A 23,060-nucleotide genomic window follows, 5' to 3' on the forward strand; every position below is an offset into this window, starting at 1 on the left:
TTGTTGGATGAGAGCAGAGGCTTTTTTTCTTGTAACCCTCCTAAACAACTTGTGGTGATGTAGGTGTTTGTCTGATTTTTTTTTTTTTTTTTACTGTCTGACCCCAAGACCCATCTAATTTCTACAATTCTCCTGCTGTGATCCTTGGAGATTCTTTGGCCACTTGAATCATCTTCCTCACTGTACGTGGAGACAATACAGTCACACGTTCTTTTCCTGGCCAACTCTTAAAATCTTCAGTTGATTGGAACTTCTTAATTTGGCCTGTGTGTTACCTCATATTTATACCCCTGTGAAACAGGAAGTCATGGCTTCATGATCCATGTCACTCAGGTGCACTAAAAATTTTAAATTTGACTGGGAATACACTTCAGAAATATTTTACTCCATAAGAATTTTTAGGGGTGCCAATAATTGTGGCCAACGAGTTTTGGAGAAATATATTTATTTAATAATGAGATATTTCCTCTCTTTCAGTTGTTTTACTTCAATTAAAGGTTAGATTATTGTGATTTGAATTATTATTTTTTTTTAAATGAAAGATCAAAAGGATAAACAATGCTGATCCTTTTTCACAGCCTTTTTTGCTCATATTTACCAAGGGTGCCATTATTTTTGGCCCCCATCATTTTGGTATGCACAGATGAATCCTTCACAACATGATGATTGATGGGGTCTATGTTGATTTCATGTTGACTTCAATACTAAGCTGGAAAAGTGTCTTATCTTTGTGAATGGCTTGGATAGTGTTATTGCCTCTCTGCATCTCATGTTGATTTTTGTTGTCATGGAGAAGCCCAGTTCCTTGTGTCTCTGAGGAAACCTTTGAAACAAGGAAACAAACATTGCAATGTGAAATGAAAGTTTATCAGATCTGTTTTAACAGCTGACGTCCTTTCCACTGTTCTCACAAGCATTTATTTTGGTTATAACTAAGGCTGTTGATTTAACACGAATTGTTAAATCAACTTGTTGTGAATTGGAGACTCTAAATTGCCCTTTAGGTGTGAGTGAGTGTCCCACAACCACCGGGGGTTGCATCAGGAAGGGCATCCGGCATAAAACCTGTGCCAAGTCAAATATGAGGATGTGGCGATCCCTAACGGGAGCAAATAAAAGAAGAAGAATTTAGTTTCCATTATGGAAAAAATAACTGAAAGATTTATTTATTTTTTTTCAGTTGGTTGACATTCTTTATAGACTCAAAGACTCATCTCCTGAGCTGTCTTGTCTCCTCATGCCAGGGTCGGCAGGGGCAGAAGCTATAACATTAATGCGAAGAGGGAAAAAAAAACTAAACAAGAAAGCTAAACTGTTAATTCAGCTAACCCTAAGGATAAGTTCGGTTTAACAAGATAACTAGTTTAATGTATGTTAAACTTGATCAGTTACTATCAACCTTAAACCATTTTTAGCATTGATTTATCTAGCTATCTATAGCCATACATCCAAACATTATCTAACGTTACGGAGGTCCCGGTTTTTAGGACTATGTCACTGCGCACAGAAACGTTAATTTAACATGTACACAAGCATGTAACACTACAAGTTACCCAGCCCTCCCAAGCACCACTTCTGAAATGAGGGACGCTCCAGCCGACCTCATCCCCTTAAAAACTATCTGTCTGGCGATCATGACACTGGTTAGGACCCAATTCTTTATGCGTTTATTCTTTATATCGATGATCACCTCATCGCCCAAAATACAGAGTCTGGAACAAAATGAAACCTGAGTGCCCAATACATCATCCACAAAACTCTGAACCTTCACCCAAAATTCTTGGATCTTGTGTCACCATCCTCTGATTGGCATCGCAGCAGATGGGTGTGTCTTTAAGACCAAGCCTTTACAATCTAGAGGGGTTCCAGTAGAATCAATGTAAAATCTTGAATTGCATAAGGCGCACCCTTGCATCTCTAGATGCAGACCTGACATTTTTTTGAATCCTAGCCCACACTCCCTCCTCCAATACCAAGTTTAAATCTTTCTCCCATAATCTCATGATAGAAGCTAAAGCTTCATCCCCAGACTCTGAATTAGCAGGGAGTAATACACTAATGCCTTATGACCTTTTCCAAAAGCAGTAATCACCAAATTTTATTTTTTATTTTTTTATTTTTAACTCCCAAAAATGGTACAGAGCAGGTGGCACAGCTGTAAATACCTAAAAAACTGAGATCTGGGAATCCCAAAATATTTAACCAAATTTTCAAAGGATCTCAACTCTCATGTAGGTGACCGAGTGTAGTAACCCCCCTCAAAATCCACTCTAACCAGCAGAAAGGAGACTTTTTAATACATCATTTTTGGTTCAGCCATATGCTCGAGGCAACGTTTAAATAAATGTCTGAATTAAACACTTTGAAGGCTTTTGTCCATACAGAGTGCAAATTTGAGATAACGGTGTAACTTTAACTTCTCCAATTAGTTTGATAGAAAGTCTTTGTAATGGCGAAATCGGGGCAAGAACCTCCTGGTCAATACAAAACCAGGGAGGGGCTCTCTCAGGTGGAAGTGACCAATGAGCCAAATGTCTGAGACCGAACGCATTATAATAACACAAAATCTTTAGTAGGCCTAGCCCACCTTTGTAAATCGGCCTATGCAGCTTACTGTAATGTAAATCAGGGACGTTTACCACTCCAAATGAAGGACGTCGTTATGCTATCAAATTGCTTGATATAAGAGAGGGGGACATTTATAGGGAGACTGTAGCAGGTCATTGAATTTTGGAATACAATTCATTTTAACCTTCCAGATCATAGTTCACATCGCTCGAAAAACATTTCATTAAGGGGTCAAAATGTATTCAAAGTTAACATTTGGTGGGAATAAAATACCCAAATACTTAATGTCCTGTTTGAGCCACTGAAAGGCGCCTGGCTATAAAGTAACTTAATCCATCCAATAAACATATATTCCCAAACCCGTACATTTGATTGGACATGATTTGGAAAAACACACACCTGTATATATAAGGTCCCACAGTTAACCATGTATGTCAGAGCACAAACCGAGCCATGAAGTCCAAGGAATTGTCTGTTCTGCATAACGCGGCAGCTCGTTTTAACCAAAACACAGAAACACCTGTACACTCTGTTCTCCCGCTGGCCAGTCCGCCCCTGATCGGTCCAAAAGTGTGTCGGCCCACCGGGAAAATGCCCGGTATGCCAGATTACCAGTCCAGCCCTGCCTGAAGGACTCTGAGAAGTTTTTTTTTGAGGGAAAGATGAATGCGGCAATGTACAGAGACATCCTTGATGAAAACCTGCTCCAGGGAGCTCTGGACCTCAGACTGGGGCGAAGGTTCATCTTCCAACAGGACAACGACCCCAAGCACACAGCCAAGATAACAAAGGAGTGGCTACGGGACAACTCTGTGAATGTCCTTGAGTGGCCCAGCCAGAGCCCAGACTTGATCCCGATTGAACATCTCTGGAGAGATCTGAAAATGGCTGTGCACTGACGCTCCCCATCCAACCAGATGGAGCTTGAGAGGTCCTGCAAAGAAGAATGGGAGAAACTGCCCAAAAATAGGTGTGCCAAGCTTGTAGCATCATACACAAAAAGACTTGAGGCTGTAATTGGTGCCAAAGGTGCTTCAACAAAGTATTGAGCAAAGGCTGTGAATACGTAACTACATGTGATTTTTCTTTGTAATAAATTTGCAAAGATTTCAAACAAACTTCTTTCACGTTGTCATTATGGGCTATTGTTTGTTGAATTTTTAGGAAAATAATGAATTTAATCAATTTTGGAATTTGGCTGTAACATAACAAAATGTGGAAAAAGTGAAGCGCTGTGAATACTTTCCGGATGGTGTGTGTGTGTGTGTGTGTGTGTGTGTGTGTGTGTGTGTGTGTGTGTCAGTACATATAAGTGTAACTCCAGCCTTATAGGCATCGCACACAAACTCCTCTTGCTTGACTGTAGCGACAACACGTACTAGCATTTAAACAGCTGTACAGAATGCAGTTCCGATACCCAGACATGTTTTTCTACGTTTCAAACTATGTTTAACTTGACATGGTGACCTTAAAAATGCTGTGATTATGACATGATGCAATCAAAGTGATATGCTCTAAAAGCATCCATCTGATCCATGTGTACATTGACACGTCCTTAGAAAAGCCATTATAATAAAGTAAATCTTGTACAGATTGATTAAATAAATTGCAAAATGTACTGCTATGGACTGTAGGCCAATGATAGGCTTATGTTCAATAATATGGAAATAAACAATTTATTGCCTTCTAAATCCAGTTTTTGTATTGGCTTATTAATAAACAATAATGTTATGCATTATAATTATCCAAATTATTTTGATAATATGCATTATATTTATAATTTAAATATAATAATTTATAATTATAAAACAATTAAATATGTTATTTGAGGGGGCTTTCTCAGCAAATATTTATATACAGTATGCGATTAATTCGATTAGTTAATCAACATATCATGTAATTAGTTTGATTTTAAATTTGTAATCGATTGACAGCCGTAGTTATAACCAAAGTAATATCTTTTCACTTTGTTGAAAAGTGAACATTTATATTGCTCTGCCATAAACAATTAATTTAAATAGTATTTACTTTGTTTTGCAATATTTAATTACAATATCTATAGAATTGCTCATACTTAAGAGTTTAGGGGTTTAAAAAACCTTGGGGTGAGTAACTCATCCCACACTATTTGTACAGGACAAGAATGATACCTCAAATCGTACATCTAGTTAAGAAAAAGGTAAATGTTTTAAAATTGATATTTTTATACTTTTTATAATTATTGATTTGTTTTTGTTACTTTAGAAATATTCAATTCATCAAAGTGAACTGCAATGTAGTAACTTGGCTTATTAACTTGGCACCCTTTCAGACCCCAGTTATGTACCAGAGATAAATAATTGTCACATGCCAACATATTTCAATTCAAAGAAATATATATTTTTTAAACAGTGTGTGATATGAGACTCATAGATTGACTTGGCTGCATCTAATCTAAAATTCCTTGTGATTTGGGTGGCACCAAATGACAAAAAACTTTAAAACCCACCAGAAAATAGTGATGTCCATTGAATGGATACAGTGTATGAAAGGGACAGGTTAATATAAAATGTGCAATGAGAGGCATGTGTTTATCTGCATTTTACAATGGCTTCAAATGTGGTGTGATGTTCATCCAATCATAACGGTCAATCAATCTATGCATTTAATCCGCTCATGGGCACATGTTTTTCTCTCACTCTCACTCTCTCGTGATACAGTGGCTTCTTGTATATGTGTGATGATGGCAGTGTTGGCTCTGTGAATGTTTATATGCTGATACGCTGGTGTGGGATGGGGTGGTGGAGGGATACACTATGGACCAGTGGGCGGCACGCTGGCTTAGTGCTTCATGTGGCACGTGTTGGCCGGCCTCTATCTCTGGCAGAGCAGGAAATTAAAAGTGTTGGTTATGTCACTGTCTCAGTAATCCTTATACAGTTTGATACTGGTGTGTACGTGTGTGTTTTTGCATAAACGTGTGTACCAAAAGGACCATCGTAAGAAGGTTGCTTGATTTAAAAACAATTCCAAAGAGTCCACCACCAAGTGTCTATAATTCTGTGGTCTATAGATATGGCTCAGGCCTCTATTATCATCCATCACGTGAAAATCCTAAATCTGATTGCTTCTAAAGTAGTGGCACACCTCTCCTAAACAATCCACACGATTTGAGTTCTCATTTATGTCCGTAGCACAGACAAAGTGGGGACATATTACACTTCCAACCGCAAGAATGAGCAGTAGTAACATTGATCCTTGCCTTAGCTTAATTATTATTGAACCATCACGTTTGTGTACAGCCTTTCAGACAATGTCTTATTGCAGTTGTATGACATGAATTCACTAAAACTGCTGTTAAACTGATGCTTTTAGCCTCTGTTGTGCAATCTCATGTGAGATTATTGAGGTCCGTTTTGTCTCTGTCTCATTGCTGTTGGGGGTGGGGAATCGCACTAATCTTTACTCTCGTTCGCAGTATTATTGCTCAGGCTTTATTTAGTCACAGTCCAGCCACATGTGCTCTGGGATTCCCAGACATTCCACAAACCCGTGTTCATATTTGACCAACACCAAATTCATTAGTGTAATTTTGCTATAGTGGGATTTTTCCACCAGTTTTATCATGAGCCAGGCAAAGAATAATAATAATAATAATCAAATCACTTAGAAAAGTAATATCACACCTCAACTCAAAAAGCTACATCATTTGAGGTATCATTGATGTGAGGTTTGAGGTTTGGCCGCCAAAGTTGACGGTCATGTCTCATGTCACGTTGTAATTTTTTGGACAAAATGTGTATATACTCCACTAAGTGCAAAATTAGTCAGTAATGTTTTTGGTCTATTTTCCCTGAAGAGAAAATACTACATTTTAAATGTGTTTATCTGCTAAAAGTAAAATTTTCCGACTACAGAACACTCATATAGATGGCTTCAAATCAAATAGACATAAAAGCCACAAAACCCATTAGTGTTGATATAATCAGGGTCTTAAATACTTAAGGATTTAGGTTTGCTCAAATGTACAGTGCAACATTTTTAGGCACTTCAGAAAAATTTTGCATAGTGCGGATGCCTTCAAAAATAATGCCATAAATAGTTTTAATTTATCAGTTAATGTCATACAAAGTTCAGTAAACATAAAAAAGCTAAATTAATATTCTGTGTGACAACCTTAGCCTTTAAAACAGCACCATTTCTCCTAGGAACACCTGGACACAGTTTTTATTGGTTGTTGCTGATAGGATGTTTCAATCTTCTTGGAGAATTCACCACAGTTCTTTTATCTATTTATTCTCAATTGCTTCGGTCTCTTTATGTAATCTCAGAGTGACACGATGTTCAATGGGGGGCTTTGTGGGGGCCATGACATCTGTTGCAGGGCTCCCTGTACTTCTATTCTAATCTTTTCTATTTGCAAAAGAAATGTTTGGGAGTCTAAAATGTATATTTCCTATTGACACACTAAAGCTAAAAAAAAAAACCTAAAAAAAAACATCAAACGCTTTTGTGAAGCATCTTATGTGCCTAAGACTTTTGCACAATACTGTATGTTAATAGCAATTAAAGCTATAGTTCACCCAAAAATAAAAATGCTCTCATTATTTACAAACCCTCATGATATCCCAGGTGTGTATGACTTTCTTTCTTCACCAGAATGCATTTGAAGAAAACTAGAAAGATATCTCTGCTCAGTAGGTCCTTAAAATGCAAATGAATGGAGATTTCTCGTTTGAAACCCCAAAAATCACAGACAGTCAGCAGAAATGTCATCCATATGACTCCAGTGGTTAATTGAATTTCTTCTAAACTGGTACAATCACTTGGTGTGAAAAAAAGTTAAATATTTAAGTACATTTTTAACTGTAATCCAGTGCTTCAGGAGAGGGTGGAGTCCAAGCTGACTCTTGTGTGATGTATTCTTGTTGCCACGATACAGATGTAATCTCACATTCTCCACTCGGTTGAGACATCCAGGATAAGCAAACAAACGCACCATTGTGAGTAAAGAAACCAATCAATACAGACTTAAACCAACCAAGCAACTGTACAGTGCTCCTCTGGCTGTGACTCATGTGCGTCAGTTCATCCATGCTTCAAATGCCAACGCGATTACGTCATACGTAATTACCGCTGCTGACCGGAAGTATGATTTAGTGTACAAAAAGCACTTAAATATTTATCTTTTTAGCACCAAAAGCAATAGTGTCGCTTTAGAAGACATCTATTTAACAGCTGGAGTCGTATCAATGACGTTTATGCTTTTTTTTTTTTTTTTTTTGGGAAGCTTCAAAAGAGAAACCGCCATTTATTTGCATTTTAAGGACCTAATGAGCTGAGATATTTTTACATTTTTCTTCAAATGTGTTCTGGTAAATAAAGAAAGTCATACACCCCTGGAATATCATGAGGGTAAGTAAATAATAAAATAATTTTCATTTTTGGGTGAACTATTGCTTTAACTTTAGCTTGTCTTAGCAAATACCACAAATGAAAATGTCTTTTCTCCTTTACTTCTAGACAAATTCAACGCCTATGTGACGCTGAAGGTGCAAAATGTGAAGAGCACGACCATCACCGTGCGGGGAGACCAACCATGCTGGGAGCAGGACTTCATGTTGTAAGTTAAAGGAGATTTCCCTAAGTTTTCCACTTTGTCGAGTTTTCTGTGCCAGCAGAGGTACATATCACCCCTGGCTACCACACACACACACACACACACACACACACACACACACACACACACACACACACACACACACGCTCTGCTTGTAAAGCTTTTGTTGGCAAACTAATGAGCTTCTCTCTGCCGCCCAGATAAAAACCTGATAATCAGGCTGTCAGTGTGTCACGTTCCACAACTAGACCATGATGGTTTCTTTTAAGCAGTGATTCTCAACTGCTTCAGGTTTTGCTTCAGGACCCAGATTTTCAAGTGGTGACCCAACTAGGGCCTTATGTTTACAGCGATGCAGAAAACACTTAAAAAATTGCAGAATCCAGGCATAAAAATGGAATTAACCATAAGACATGGGATTATGTGTATCAAGAGGTAAGTATATTTTATTTAAGGAATATCTCACATCGGCTCTGTTGTGCAACACATTTTTGTTGTTGACAGAAGTAACTCCAACATTGTATTTTGGATTGTGCTGTGAGGATCTGTATAAAAAAACGTGATGACAGAATTTAATTAAACTGTTTAAAATGGAATTCACTTAAAAATATTAAATGGAAAATGTAAAAAAATGTAATAAAATGGATGGTTCACCCAAAAATGGAAATTCTCTTATGATTTACTTACCTTTAAACAGTCCCAGATGTGTATGACTTTCCATCTTCAGCAGAACCAAAATGAAGATTTTTTTATAAGTGCATTTCAGCTCAGTTTGTCGATACAATGCCTGTAAATGGGTCTGCTGGCTGTTTGACGGTCCAAAAGTCATATTTAGGCAGTATAAAAGTAATCCACACAACTCCAGTTGATCAATTAATGTCTTTCTGATGGCATGCATTTACAGACATAGTATGGACAAACTGAGCTGAAATCTGCTAATAAAAATCTTCACTTCAGTTCTGCTGAAGAAGGAAAGTCATACACATCTGGTATGGCTTGATTGTGAGTAAATCTTAAAATAATTGTTATTTTTGGGTGAACTAACCCTTTAAGTTCACCTGTTCATTCACTTCATTGTCTGTGCAGATGTAAGTTGTTATATTACAATCAGTATATGTTGGGAATATTATGATCAATCTCATGTATGAAAAAGATGCGTTTGAGTGAAGTAATGAACCAGTTTGTAAAGCGTTTCATTTAGGCCAGTGTTCAGCTCTTTCTGTTTGCTGAAATACATATATACTAAATGATTGGATTAGATGAATGAAATCTTTCTAGATATTTTTTCTTAATAAAAACAGATGTTTCTCTAGATGTTTCTTTTTCTGTTGTGTGCTGTTAATATCTTGCAATATTATTTTCCCTTGTCGTATTTTCTTCAACGGTATATTTAAATTAAAATCGTTTAATTGTCATGATAATGGATCTTTTTCATCTCTATTCTTTATTGTTGACTAAAAACTGTGTCAATGAGCAATTTCGTCTGTAATTTCATTGACTATATTAACACTGGGAGCAGATTACCTTGGAAAGGAATGAAATGGCTAAATTCTCTTTATGAACTTGCAGAGATGAGGAATCAGATTATTGCATTAAAAATTATTGCATTTTCATTTTTACATTCCTCTTATTTTTGCACTGCTTTATTTTCGCAGTCTCATAATTCCAAATATATTTGGTGGTTATCTTAAACAAATGATACACAAATACACTGGGACTCAGTTTGTGGACAGAGGAATTTTCCTCCTGCTGTTGCCGTACAGAAAAAGCACAACTGAAGTCACATGATATTCAACTTGCTGACACAAAGCATCAACAAGTGGTAGAAGTAGCCGGCCTCAAACACCCTCATGATCTACCGTCATGTTGCTGCTTCTGTTGTTATAGTGTACTACAGGGTTTCATGGCTCTAACCCCCAAATCATGCCAAATTTCCTAGAATATATATATATATTTTTATTTTTTTTCTATGTGAATCACAGGTGGCTTGTTCCTGAAAATGAAAATGGCTCCGTGTGCCTTGGCGCACATTTGTTTCTCTCTCAAAGATTGATTTCTGTTTATTTAGGTTCCCGCCCAATGTTCATATTACATTCATGTGTTCTTAAGTGCTGCATGTGTGCCTTTGTTTGAATAATGACTGTGATATGTTTGGCTAAACTGTCTCACCACATCTTGAATATTACGTTTTCAACGTGTTTCACACTTGTAGAGCTTGTCCGCATCACAAGCTCATGTATCCATGAATTATTATATGCTTTTGTTATTACTGTTGTAACAGTTATATTTGATTTTAGTATGTTCGTTACTCTAGATCAGCCGTACTACCAAGTTGACAAATGTATTTTGTTAACATATTGAAATTTTGTCAATTAGTCATAATTTGTTAAGAAATGGAAGACATTATCTGTAGTGCATCAACTCTAATTCATAATGGTAAACCACTAGAGTTTTCACTCACTTTTTCGGTGGCCTCCATTGAGGAAGTACTGCTGGTCAGTGGTGACCTCATTGTCGAGGTTCCCATTGCCATGGTGACTTCACAGGGACAAAAAACTTCTCTTCATTCCCATTAATGACTTGATGCTTCCTTTTCCTAATGGAACTTCAGAAAGTCTGATGAACAGAACCATTAAATCAAGTCAAGCATTTGTGTGTCTTTGCTCTCAGAAGGGCATTTAAAAGCCACATCCAGGTTAATCAAATAATGTTTGCTCCCTCTGGAACAGACTCGGACCACCAGAAAGAGAAGACAATGAGCAGATTTGATTGTGTATTGATTACGTATTATAGTGTCTTTCATGTCTTAAAATGTTTCAAGAAGAAAGAGTTACTTTGAAGAGTAATATTGTGCATATAGTGAATCCATCTCAAAACTGCAAACATTATCTGTCTGAACATAAATACTAAAATTGTTATGTACACTGCACTTGGTCTTATTTGGAGATTAGTTGGAGATTTATTGTCTTTGGGCCTCATTCATGAAACATGACCAGAACAGATTTCTTGGTAAATTGATTTGTGCTGTGCATAAATTGAATGGTTTTATGAACAATTTACACAAGTTCTGTTTTATGAATGAGGAACTTTATTTTTTTTGTGTCATTGACAAATTTGTATGGCATGTTTCAGCAATTTACAATTACTCTGCAACAAATTATGAATTTATTATATACAAAATTATAAATTTAACAGTCATTAACAGGCGTTATGCAATATTTAAACTGATCTCTAGTTGATGAACATTAAAATATGAATATAAAGTGTGTGTGTGTGTGTGTGTGTGTGTGTGTGTGTGTGTGTGTGTGTGTGTGTGTGAGAGAGAGAGCGTGTGTGAGCGTGTATTTATCACTTTGTGGGGACCAAATGTCCCCATAAGGATAGTAAAACCCGAAATTTTTGACCTTGTGGGGACATTTTGTCGGTCCCCATGAGGAAAACAGCTTATAAATCATACTAAATTATGTTTTTTGAAAATGCAGAAAGTTTTCTGTGAGGTTTAGGGGTAGGGTTAGGTTTAGGGGATAGAATATAAAGTTTGTACAGTATAAAAACCATTATGTCTATGGAAAGTCCCCATAAAACATGGAAACACAACGTGTGTGTGTGTGTGTGTGTGCGTGTGTGTGTGTGTATACTGGCAGCCAAAGGTTTGGAATAATGTACAGATTTTGCAGTTTCGGAAGGAAATTGGTACTTTAACCAAAGGCATTCAACTGATCACAATGATGGTATCACTATTTGAAAAAGTAATTTTTGATAAAAAAATTGCTTTAGACAGTCTCCATTTCCAGCAGCCATCCCTCCAACACCTTATCCTTGAGTAATCATGCTAAATTCATAATTTGGTACTAGAAAATCACTCGCCAATATATCAAACACTGCTGAAATTTGGATATTTGGGTCTTTAAATGACTCTTAACCTTGTCTTTGTGTTTGTTTTTGAGTTGCCACAGTATGCAATAGACTGGCATGTCTTGGTAGGTCAATATTGGATCAAAAAGGGCAAAAAAGAAACAGCTTTCTCTAGAAACTCATCAGTCAATCATTGTTTTGAGGAATAAAGGCTATACAATGCTTGAAATTGCCATTGACAAGATTTCATACAAAGGTGTTCCTTACAGTCTTCAAAGACAAAATAAAACAGGCTCTAACAAGGACAGAAAGAGATGTGGAAGGCCAGATGTACAACTAAACAAGAGGATAAGTACATCAGAGTCTAAAGTTTGAGAAATATACGCCTCACATGTCCTCAGCTGACAGCTTCATTGAATTCTTCCCGCTCAACACCAGTTTCATGTACAAAGGTAAAGAGAAGACTCAGGGGTGCAGCCTTAAGGGAAGAATTGCAAAGAAAAAGCCACTTTTGAAACAGAAAATCAAAAAGTTTAGAGTGGGCAAAGAAACACAGACATTGGTCAACAGATAATTGGAAAAGAGTGTTATGGATCTTAACCCCTATGAGCTTTTGTGGGATCAGCTAGACTGTAAGGTGTGTGAGAAGTGCCCGACAAGACAGCCACATCTATGGCCAGTGTTACAGCAAGTGTGGGGTGAAATGTCACCTGAGTTTCTGGACAAACAGTTAGTTCTATTCCTGGAATCTGATTGGATGAGAGACGTTCTAGGAGTACTGATTGTCTCATACTATCAGCACTATGATGCTTCACTGTATGTATCACTCCGTTTGTGTTCGTGCCATTCTAAACTAAAGTGTAAGGGCAGTGCCTTCATCAACAGCTGGCTGTCTGATGCAGTCAAAACAACCAGGAGCTGAACACGCTCAAAATGGTGGAGATGATTGAGGACTTTAGGAAGTACATCTCAACACTGTCCCCCCTCACCATTCTAAAAAACACTGCGGCAGCAGTGGTCATTCAGGTTCCTGGGCACTAACATCTCACAGGACCTGAAGTGGGAGACCCACATTGACTCCATTGTGAAAAAGGCCCAGCAGAGGTTGCACTTCCGTCGCCAGTTGAGGAAGTTCAACCTGCCACAGGTGCTGCTGATACAGTACTACGCAGCAGTCACTGAGTCTGTCCTCTGCACTTCAATATCTGTCTGGTTTAGTTCAGCCATTTAAATTGTTGAACTTGGGTCAAATGTTTTGGGTAGCCCATTCCTCCAGACAGAACTGGTGTAACTGAGTCAGGTTTGTTGGCCTCCTTACTCGCACATGCTTTTTCAGTTCTGCCCACAAATTTTATATCGATTGAGATCAGGATTTTATGATGGCCACTCAAATACCTACACTTTGTTGTCCTTAAGCCATTTGTCCACAATTTTGGAGGTATGCTTGGGGTCATTGTCCATTTGGAAGACCCATTTTCGACCAAGCTTTAACATCCTAGCTGATGTCTTGAGATGTTGCTTCAATATATACAAATAATTTTCCTTCCTCATGATGCCATCTAGAGGCACTGAGTTTGAAGGTAGGCCTTAAAATACATCCTCAGGTACACCTCCAATTCAGTACACCTCCTATCAGAAGCTGATTGGCTCATTTTTTAAAGGCTTGACATCATTTTCTGGAATTTTTCAAGCTGCTTAAAGGCACAATTAACTTGGTGTATGTAAACTTCTGACCCACTGGAATTGTGACATAGTCAATTAAAAGTGAAACAATCTGTCTGTAAACAGTTGTTGGAAAAATTACTGTTAAAATTATGTCACGCACATAGTAGATGTCTTTTTTTTTTGCTAATATTAAATCTGTGGAGTGGTTGAAAAAATGTGTTTTTAATGACTTCAACCTAAGTGTATGTAAACTTCTGACTTCAGCTGTATTTGCATTTACTTCCTTGTTTGTGCAGGATTAGGTACCAATTTCGGTCTGTTGTGGTTCGGCTCTTGCCTGAGGAAAACACCACACTCTGTTTGCTCTCTCTTTCTAAGCCTGTTTGACTAAGTTAAATAATTATGATGATGTTAGAGTATCACCACTAACATTATAGCTTTTTATTATATAGCTACTCAATTTGTTTGTTTGATCAAAGTGCAAAGATTATGTATCCTTTAGACTTGTCATAGGAGATCAGCCGTTCTGTCTTTGGGAACGGGCACTTAGAATTAAACTCCATTACAACATACTTAGTTTGTCTACTGACAGTGTCCAAAAGTGGATGATGATACATCACTGAATGCAGAATTTTCTGGGTTCAATAGAAGTTAAGCTCAATTGACAGCATTTATGACAATGTTGATTACTACAAATTTATTGCGTATCATCCCTCCTTTTCTTTTAAAAAAGGAAAATCTGGGTTACAGTGTAGCACTTACAATGGAAGTCATTGGGGCCAATCCGTAAACAATAAAATACTGTTTCAGAAGTTTAGCCAAAAAAATGTAAATTATATGCATGTTACCATGATTTTATGATAAAATCACTTTCTAATCTTTTCTGTGTAAAGTTGTATACAATTTTACAACATTGTTGCCATGATGACATAACACTGTAAACAGTAAAACACTAAAACAACCATAAAATCAATGATTTTGAATAACTTTACAGCTTAAATAATACACCAGTTTTAACAGAAGATTTAATTGAAGTGCTTTTATAAAATTATTTTCATATTACTGCCGTTAAATCCTTTAAATAGCAGTAATAGTTTTATGATGGATTTTCATAATTTAGGATTGAAAATCTTGGTCTGGGGCAAAGAAAATAATTGTGTAATTTCATAATTAACTTTTAGGTCCTACTTTTGCATCTACTACAATTTAATGAACATGGTAATTGTAATGAATGTGAGTCTCACTGAGCCTGCATCTTAAACCATGTTCATGGCATTAGTAAGTTCTATCTGTCTCTATAGCAACCTATCAGTTTGTAATTACCTGTCATTATTTGGCATGTTCTAGAAAATGGCGAAAAGCAAAAAAAGCTACATTTGCAGGTAAACAAACAAGGCCCTCCCCGTCTTGTGGCCCTCTGAGTGTTCGGAGCCATCTCATCCTCACCGCATTTTGCAGACAATTGAAAGCCTAAATGAATAATGAATGGATTTCCAAACGCTCCTATGCGCTTTGGTCTTCTCTATTTATAACAAGGAGAGCGGCAGATAAAAGCCTTTTTTTCTCATTCAGTTGTTGAAGGGAAAAAAGCTTTTCATCTTTGCAGATGCGTGTAGCCACTGTTATGGATCTTCCAGCACAAACATTTAGATTTTTACATACAAGTTTGTTTATTATGGTTCAGTGTTTGAATATAATTTAAAGTAATTCATGTGACCTTTGTGCAAGATAATTCGCATCTTATAAGAAGGCACACCAGAATTATGTCAATTCATATTTGTATTTTTAATATTGGAAATGAATATTAATCTAAGCTTCTCATACATAGTATTTATAGTGTCACATTTATGACATTCAATGTATTCTCAATACATTTATAAATTAAATTGAATTTCAAAGGTTTGATCAGATAAGAAAAAAAGGGGACACTTTCATGAAAATGTAGTGGTATTAAGTGGTGCTTGCTAAGGCAAGTATCACGGTTAAGATTGTGTATGCTAACAGCTAGGGATTTGAAAAAACAAACAAACCTTACATAAAATGTTGTGTGTAACTCATCTTGTACATTGTTTGTTTGCCCGACAAACAATAAAATGAGTGACAAATCTCATAGATTATATAGAGCCATATTTAGAGACCAGAATCTCAGAGAAATGTAGCAATATTTGCTGAATGTTTGCTGTTTAATGCAGAATAAATGAGGTCTCTTTGAGATTATAGTCTTTGTTATGTCTGAATAAGGCCACACTGCACCTCGAATCCTCTAAAGCACTGAGATCATAAAGATGTTACTAATTAGTTTAGCTGCCTTTTATATTTTTTCTTGGTCTTGTAATGAAGTGGCACACAAACTGTGAATATTGAAATCAGGCACATGATGTCATGTTGGAGTGGAAAAGCAAGATTATGCAAGGCAGGTTTTCAATTAGCCAGCAAATACTGGTTTTTGACAGTTAAAACATCTCAATGTCTGGGAACGACAAATTAAAAAATTGTCAGATTTTGCTCTTATGGAAAGAAATTTGTACTTTTATTCACCAAAGTGACATTCACCTGATCACAATGTATAGTCAGGACATTCATCATGTGAAAAAATACTATTAGTAAATAGTAAAAATACTATTATTAAAAATCTTTACAAATTTGTTAAAGATCTTCTTAAACTATTTCTAAGAGTTCTTATCAAAAAATCCTCCACGTGCAGCAATGACAGCTTTGCAGATCCTTGTTATTCTAGCTGTCAGTTTGTCCAGATACATTTCACCCCACACTTCCTGTAGCACTTGCCATAGATGTGGCTGTCTTGTCAGGCACTTCTCACACACCTTATAGTCTAGCTCAGTGGACACTCTCCCGGGGGGGGGATACATTTTTTTTTTATCACTAAACTACTGTCATAAAAAGTTATAGTATATACATAACTCCTGAATAAAAATTAAAATGTGTTTGGACTGATTTAAAAAAAAAAGTTTTGAACAAATTTGATTGGTTTGTCGATAGTGAGCGCAAATGCAGGTGATAAGCATAAGCGGTTTCATTAAGCGAGTCATTGAGTCGTCCATTCAAACGATTCGTTCAAACGGCCGATTCATCAAGAATGAGACAGATGTTTGTGAATGGGTCATTGAATCTTTGACTCAACCGAATCGTTCACAACACTGAATCATTCAAAACACGATTGAGTATTGCTGTGAGATGCGCTATGCTAAATAAATAACAATACATTGTTGTAACAGCAATATCTCCAAGTTTTGTTTTTCACTGTAAAATGTCATGATTTGCCAATGCAAAGAGAGTGCCGCCACCTTTTCCCCCCACTTCAAGCACTGATTATAACACAAACAAATCATCCTCCTGGCGGTTTTTTTTTTTTGTCAAAAGCGACAAATCCAGCGACTTTTACTGGTGTTTTTGGAGACTTTTGTGGTGTTTGGAGACTCGAAAGCACGAATCACTCTGCAGTTAGGCCTACTGTGCTCAACGAACAGCGGGTGCTGCCGTGAGCCCCTCTCCCGTCCAAAAGCACTCACAGGCGGTCAGTCTCTCAGTAGCCTCGCGCAGCAGTCAGAGCAGAAAGGAGACACACACCCCTCCGCGTCCAGGCTGCAAATGAATCGTGCATGTGCATGGCCGCCGCCGTTCCCGCCCTGGCTTACAGAGCGGGGTATAAATGTAAATGTTCACTCACTCTCACACAAAAATAAATCACTGCATTTAAATTGACTCACGACACAGCTTTCCATTCACTCTAGTCTAGTCTCTTGCCAAGTTCGCTTGTGCCAGCTCTTGCTAGTCTTATCAATCTCGATTTACATAGGCCTTTACTACAAAACCCCAACATTCTTTTTAAAGACTAAACCCACAAACATTCTTTTTTAAGATTAGATCAAATCTCAGCCCTAGCCAGTATTTTTTTTAACTGCTAGGCAGTAGCAACACTTAGCTAAAACTACCCACACGACTAAGACACACACACACACACACACACACACACTGACGAGGACTACAATCGTTAAGTATTAAAATAAAATCTGAATTGTCTGCAAAATAATTATTTTGTTCGTTTAATTAAAGATTGTGCCTAAGTACCGACTGATTAGCCCCTGATATGTCTCTCAACATACACCACACACACAGTTACATATTGCCTAAACTTTATTGAAAACACATCAAAATGGAGAAATTTCTTGTGAGGACCAACAAGCCAACCGACGCACCACCAGCTGCAAAAAAGCTTCGAAGGTACGATGAAGCATACCTGCAATTTGGGTTTACAGTCACGGCTGATCTGAGACCTCAGTGTGTCGTGTGTGCCGAGGTGCTGGCATACGACAGTATGAAGCCCTGCAAATTAAAAAGGCACCTTGAAACAAAGCATGCTGGCATTAAAAATAAACCAGCTGAATATTTTAAAAGAAACAGGCAACCATTTCAGTGCACAGCACTGTGTCTAAACAGTGTTTGGAGGCATCGTATGTAGTGGCCAAAAGGATCGGTAAACTGGGTAAACCGCATACAATCGCCGAGACTCTCGTTTTGCCGGCAGCGCAAGACATGTGCAGAATAATGATAGGCGATAGTGCAGCAGCCAAACTCGGTGCAGTACCACTGTCCAATGACACAGTCGCTAGGAGAATTGTAGACATGTCCAATGATATCAGAGAGCAACTGATAGAGTTCGTAAAAAAGAGTCCTTACTACGCGCTGCAGCTGGACGAATCCACTGATATTGCTGGGCAGGCACAGCTCCTCACCTATGTCAGGTATCTGCGGGACAAGGCGATTGAGGAGGATGTCCTGTTTTGCCGGCTCTTCAGTTGCACACTACAGGAAAAGCCATTTTCAATATCCTTGATATTTTTATCCGTGAAAATGGTTTGGCTTGGGACCGATGCGTTGGCCTATGCACGGATGGTGCGCAGGCAATGACGGGGCGTGAGCGTGGCCTAGCTGCTCGCTTTCAGCAAGTAGCTCCACTTGTGAAATGGACACATTGCATGGTCCGTCGCGAAGCACTAGCTGCTAAAAAAATGCCGGTTCTCTTTGACTCCGTGCTGAACCAATCCGTGAAAATAATAAATCTCATCAAATCACGGCCGCTAAACTCTCGCTTGTTTGGGGTCCTCTGCCAGGAGATGGGGTCAGGGTACGAACAGCTGCTTCTGCACACTGAAGTTCGCTGGCTCTCCAGGGGGCGGGTGTTACAGTGGTTGTATGAGCTGCGAGAGGAGGTGAAGTGGTTTTTGACAAAAATCAAATCAGATCTGGCGAAGCATCAGGATGACACTATGTGGCTTGCATCTCTGTCCTATTTGGTCGATATATTTGACCGCTTGAATGGCCTCAACCTGTCTTTGCAAGGCCGCGAAACTCATATTTTGCTCCTTGCAGACAAAGTGCACGCCTTCACACAAAAACTAGACCTCTCGCATCAGTCGAGGGAACTGCAACATGTTCCCCAGCCTTGCAGACTTTATCACTGATGCAGGCACGTCACACGATTTCTCCTCCCTATTTCAATCAGCGTCTGAGCACCTGTCAGCAATGAGAAAACAATTTGCAACGTAGTTTAAAGAGGATTATCGCTCTTTTGCGTGGGTTCGAGATCCGTTTGTGTGCACAGCAAACGAGCTATCAATTGATATGCAGGAACAGCTTATTGAGCTGAAGAGTGACAGTAGACTGAAGGAACTCTTTAGCTCCTGCCCTCTTTCGTCATTCTGGGCAGCATTGATGCAGGAATACCCTGAACTCTGTGACGTCGCCTTGAAGATTCTCCTTCCTTTCGCGTCGACATATTTGTGTGAGGCAGGATTCTCAAAAATGACTGCACTCAAAACGAAATACCGCAATCGTGCACAAATCGAGGATGATTTGAGGCTATGTTTATCAAACATTGAGCCAAGAATTGAGGATCTTTGCAAGGCAAAGCAGGCTCAGGTCTCACATTAACATCACCTACCAGCAAGCTTCTGTAAAAAATGCAGATGATGCCTACTATTAGGCCTAGTAATAATAACAATAATAAAGCATAAATTAATATCAGAGGTCTGGTGCCAATTCCCAATTATAGCAATAGCCTAGTAATAATAATAATAGGCCTACTGATGATGATGATGATAATAATAATAATAATAATAATAATAATAATAATAATAATAATAACAACAACAATAAAGCATGTAACCTCATATAATTATATAGCAATAGCCTATTAATGATTATAGGCCTACTACTACTCATAATAATAATAATAATAATAATGCCTGCAATCTCACATTAGAAGTCTGGTGCTACTGCCAATTATTATTATTATTATTATTATTATATATTATTATTATAATAATAATAATAATAATAATAACAACAACAATAAAGCATGGGGCGGGGGGCACTGGGGCCCCAACTGCAATGAACCAGCTTTGGGGGGCCCAGCTTGCAAAAGGTTGAGAACCCCTGGTCTAGCTGATCCCACAAAAGCTCAATGAGTTTAAGATCCATAACACTCTTTTCCAATTATCTGTTGTCCAATGTCTGTTTCTTTTACCCACTCTAAACTTTTCTTTGGTTTTCTGTTTCAAAAGTGGCTTATTCTTTGCAATTCTTCCCATAAGTCCTGCACCCCTGAGTCTTCTCTTTACTGTTGTACATGAAACTGGTGTTGAGTGGGTAGAATTCAATGAAGCTGTCAGCTGAGGACATGTGAGGCGTCTATTTCTCAAACTAGAGACTCTGATGTACTTATCCTCTTGTTTAGTTGTACATCTGGCCTTCCACATCTCTTTCTGTCCTTGTTAGAGCCAGTTGTCCTTTGTCTTTGAAGACTGTAGTGTACACTTTTGTATGAAATCTTTAGTTTTTTGGCAATTTCAAGCATTGTATAGCCTTCATTCCTCAAAACAATGATTGACTGTTGAGTTTCTAGAGAAAGCGGTTTCTTTTTTGCCATTTTTACCTAATATTGACCTTAAGACATGCCAGTCTATTGTATACAGTGGCAACTCAAAAACAAACACAAAAACAACGTTAAGCTTCATTTAATGAACCAAATAACTTTCAGCCATGTTTGATATAATGGCAAGTGATTTTCTAGTACCAAATTAACAATTTAGCATGATTACTCAAGGATAAGGTGTTGGAGTGATGACTGCTGGAAATAGGGCCTGTCTAGATTTGATCAAAAATGACTTTTTTCAGATAGTGATGTGTTGATTTTTACATCATTGGCCTGACTAGGGTTGCAGAGGTATTCCGTTTCATGGTATACCACAGTATGAAAATTGACGGTTATCATGCCATGTACATTTGCTTATCTACGGTAAAAAATGCTACCGGACGGAGAATCTCACCTGCACATTTCCTTTCCTTCTCGACTGCCTGTCAGACTCGTCAGACATGCACACACATGCAGTGGAGAAAATGTCAGAGAGAAGCGAGGTGAGGGGGTCTGACATAAGTGAGTGTGTGTGAGTTAAAGCAGTGTTTCTCAACTGGTGGGTCACAGGTCTATTCGGACCGGGTCGCAGACAGCAGGGAAAGAACAATACCATGGTTCTCCCATTGAAGATATTTTGCAAGTGATCTATTTAGGATTGCCGAAGCAGATTTAATGATAATCTCTCAATCAGCTAAAGGCTTCTCATCTGCACTTTCGCGCGAGTGTAACGGAACCAGCTCGTGCTAATGATCTCTGACGCACGCGTGCAACAACCGGGCTTCCCTTGATATTGCGGAGCAGAGACCTTAAAAATGATGTGACCCATTTCAATTTTAGTGAGCCTTTTCTAGTTTAACACTGTGTTATGCGCTGATATTTTTTTCCATTATACATCACCTTTACAAAATTGTTTCAGGATTTTACATGAGTAAAAGTAATTTATTTGTTATATTTTGACAAAATTTTATAGTTTCATATGAAATAATCTAAAGGTAGAATCTATTAAACCTAATTTGATATAAACTGGCATTTTTCAAGATATGTTTCAGCTAGTATTTATTTTTTCATAAATAATATAATTTGTTGTTGTTGTTGTTGTTATTATTATTATTATTATTATTATTATTATTATTATTATTATTATTATTATTATTATTATTATTACAATTATTTAAGACTAGCTACACTGACCTAACCATGGTTACGAGGAGCCTTTCCTCCTGTGTAATGTAATATGTATGTTCTGTTTGAATTATGTTTAAAATTAAGAAACAAACGGGATAATAATAGGCTCATATAAGTAAATATGCTCTTCAATAAATGTTAAAAGCTGGGAGAGACAACTTCCTGTAGATTTTGTTGTTGACATCAACAACAAAAATAATGTCACTTGATGCATGCCCTTATACTGGAAACAAACAAAACAAAACTATGCAACATAAAAGAAAATGCAACCCAGGATACATTAAATACAGGTTATGTTTAATCTATGGCAGGTCGACACGTGATTTCCAATGTAAAATCTGTCCTGAAGCAAAACCAGTTGAGAACCACTGAGTTAATGGTACAGACAGGAGCATTATATGTTATCTGTTAATAATCATAGGACATTACTTTAAAAGCTCACACAGCTCAAAGCTCATTTAACATGCTATGCTAACATGTAAACTTACATGTTATAGTTACATGCTATTTTTAATCATGTTTATCATTCGGTTTATTATTATAATTCTGTTAGCTTTCTTATTAATTCTATTAATTTTATTTATTTTCAAAAGGGAAACATTTTTACACATACTTCAATATAAAAAAATGTTAAAACCAAAAAAAAAAGAAAGTTATGTTTTCACTCCTTTAAGGGTCATTGTAACTGACAATAATAATTGTGTAATACCGACTGTTATCGTAGCGTGAAAATCTCATACCGTTGCAACCCTAGTCCTGACTATGTTTTGTGATCAGTTGAATGCCACTTTGGTAAATTAAAGTAACAATTTTCTTTCCAAAACAGCAAAATCTGTACATTATTCCAAACTTTTTACCGCCAGTGTATTGAGAGTATATACTATGAAACCATAAAAGGAGGGGAACCATGGCAACTTTTATATTTTAATATAACACAATTTTATATAAATACATATATAATGTTTTTTTTTTTTAATATTTGGTCCTTAAGGAAAAAGATTGGGCACCTCTGATGCAAAGTCTATGTAAGTCCTGTTTGTATAAATAACATTGAAAACGGTGATGACAGTTAAGTTACCATGCAATTTATCTGCATGTTACATAATACCATGTCTGCACATCACAATATGTTGTGCATATTGTATGTATTCAAATAGTAAAATTTAAATATGAGAGAGAGAGAGATGAAGAGCGCATGAGAGAGAGAGAGAGAGAGAGAGAGAGAGCGCGCACGAGAGAGAGAGAGAGAGA

General features: G+C 37.4%; 1 protein-coding gene across 2 annotated transcripts in view; it reads left to right on the plus strand.

The window, feature by feature from the left end:
* The window catches only part of LOC127636016 (protein unc-13 homolog B-like), a 125,758-nt gene that overhangs the window by 15,442 nt on the left and 87,256 nt on the right, over nt 1-23,060 (plus strand). For both annotated transcript variants that reach the window (XM_052116373.1, XM_052116372.1), the window contains exon 3: nt 8,071-8,170. In XM_052116373.1, coding sequence (XP_051972333.1) covers nt 8,071-8,170 — 100 coding nt within the window. The remainder of the gene's footprint in view (nt 1-8,070; nt 8,171-23,060) is intronic.

The sequence above is a fragment of the Xyrauchen texanus genome, chromosome 43 (assembly GCF_025860055.1).
Source record: "Xyrauchen texanus isolate HMW12.3.18 chromosome 43, RBS_HiC_50CHRs, whole genome shotgun sequence".
In the NCBI taxonomy this organism is placed as follows: domain Eukaryota; kingdom Metazoa; phylum Chordata; class Actinopteri; order Cypriniformes; family Catostomidae; genus Xyrauchen; species Xyrauchen texanus.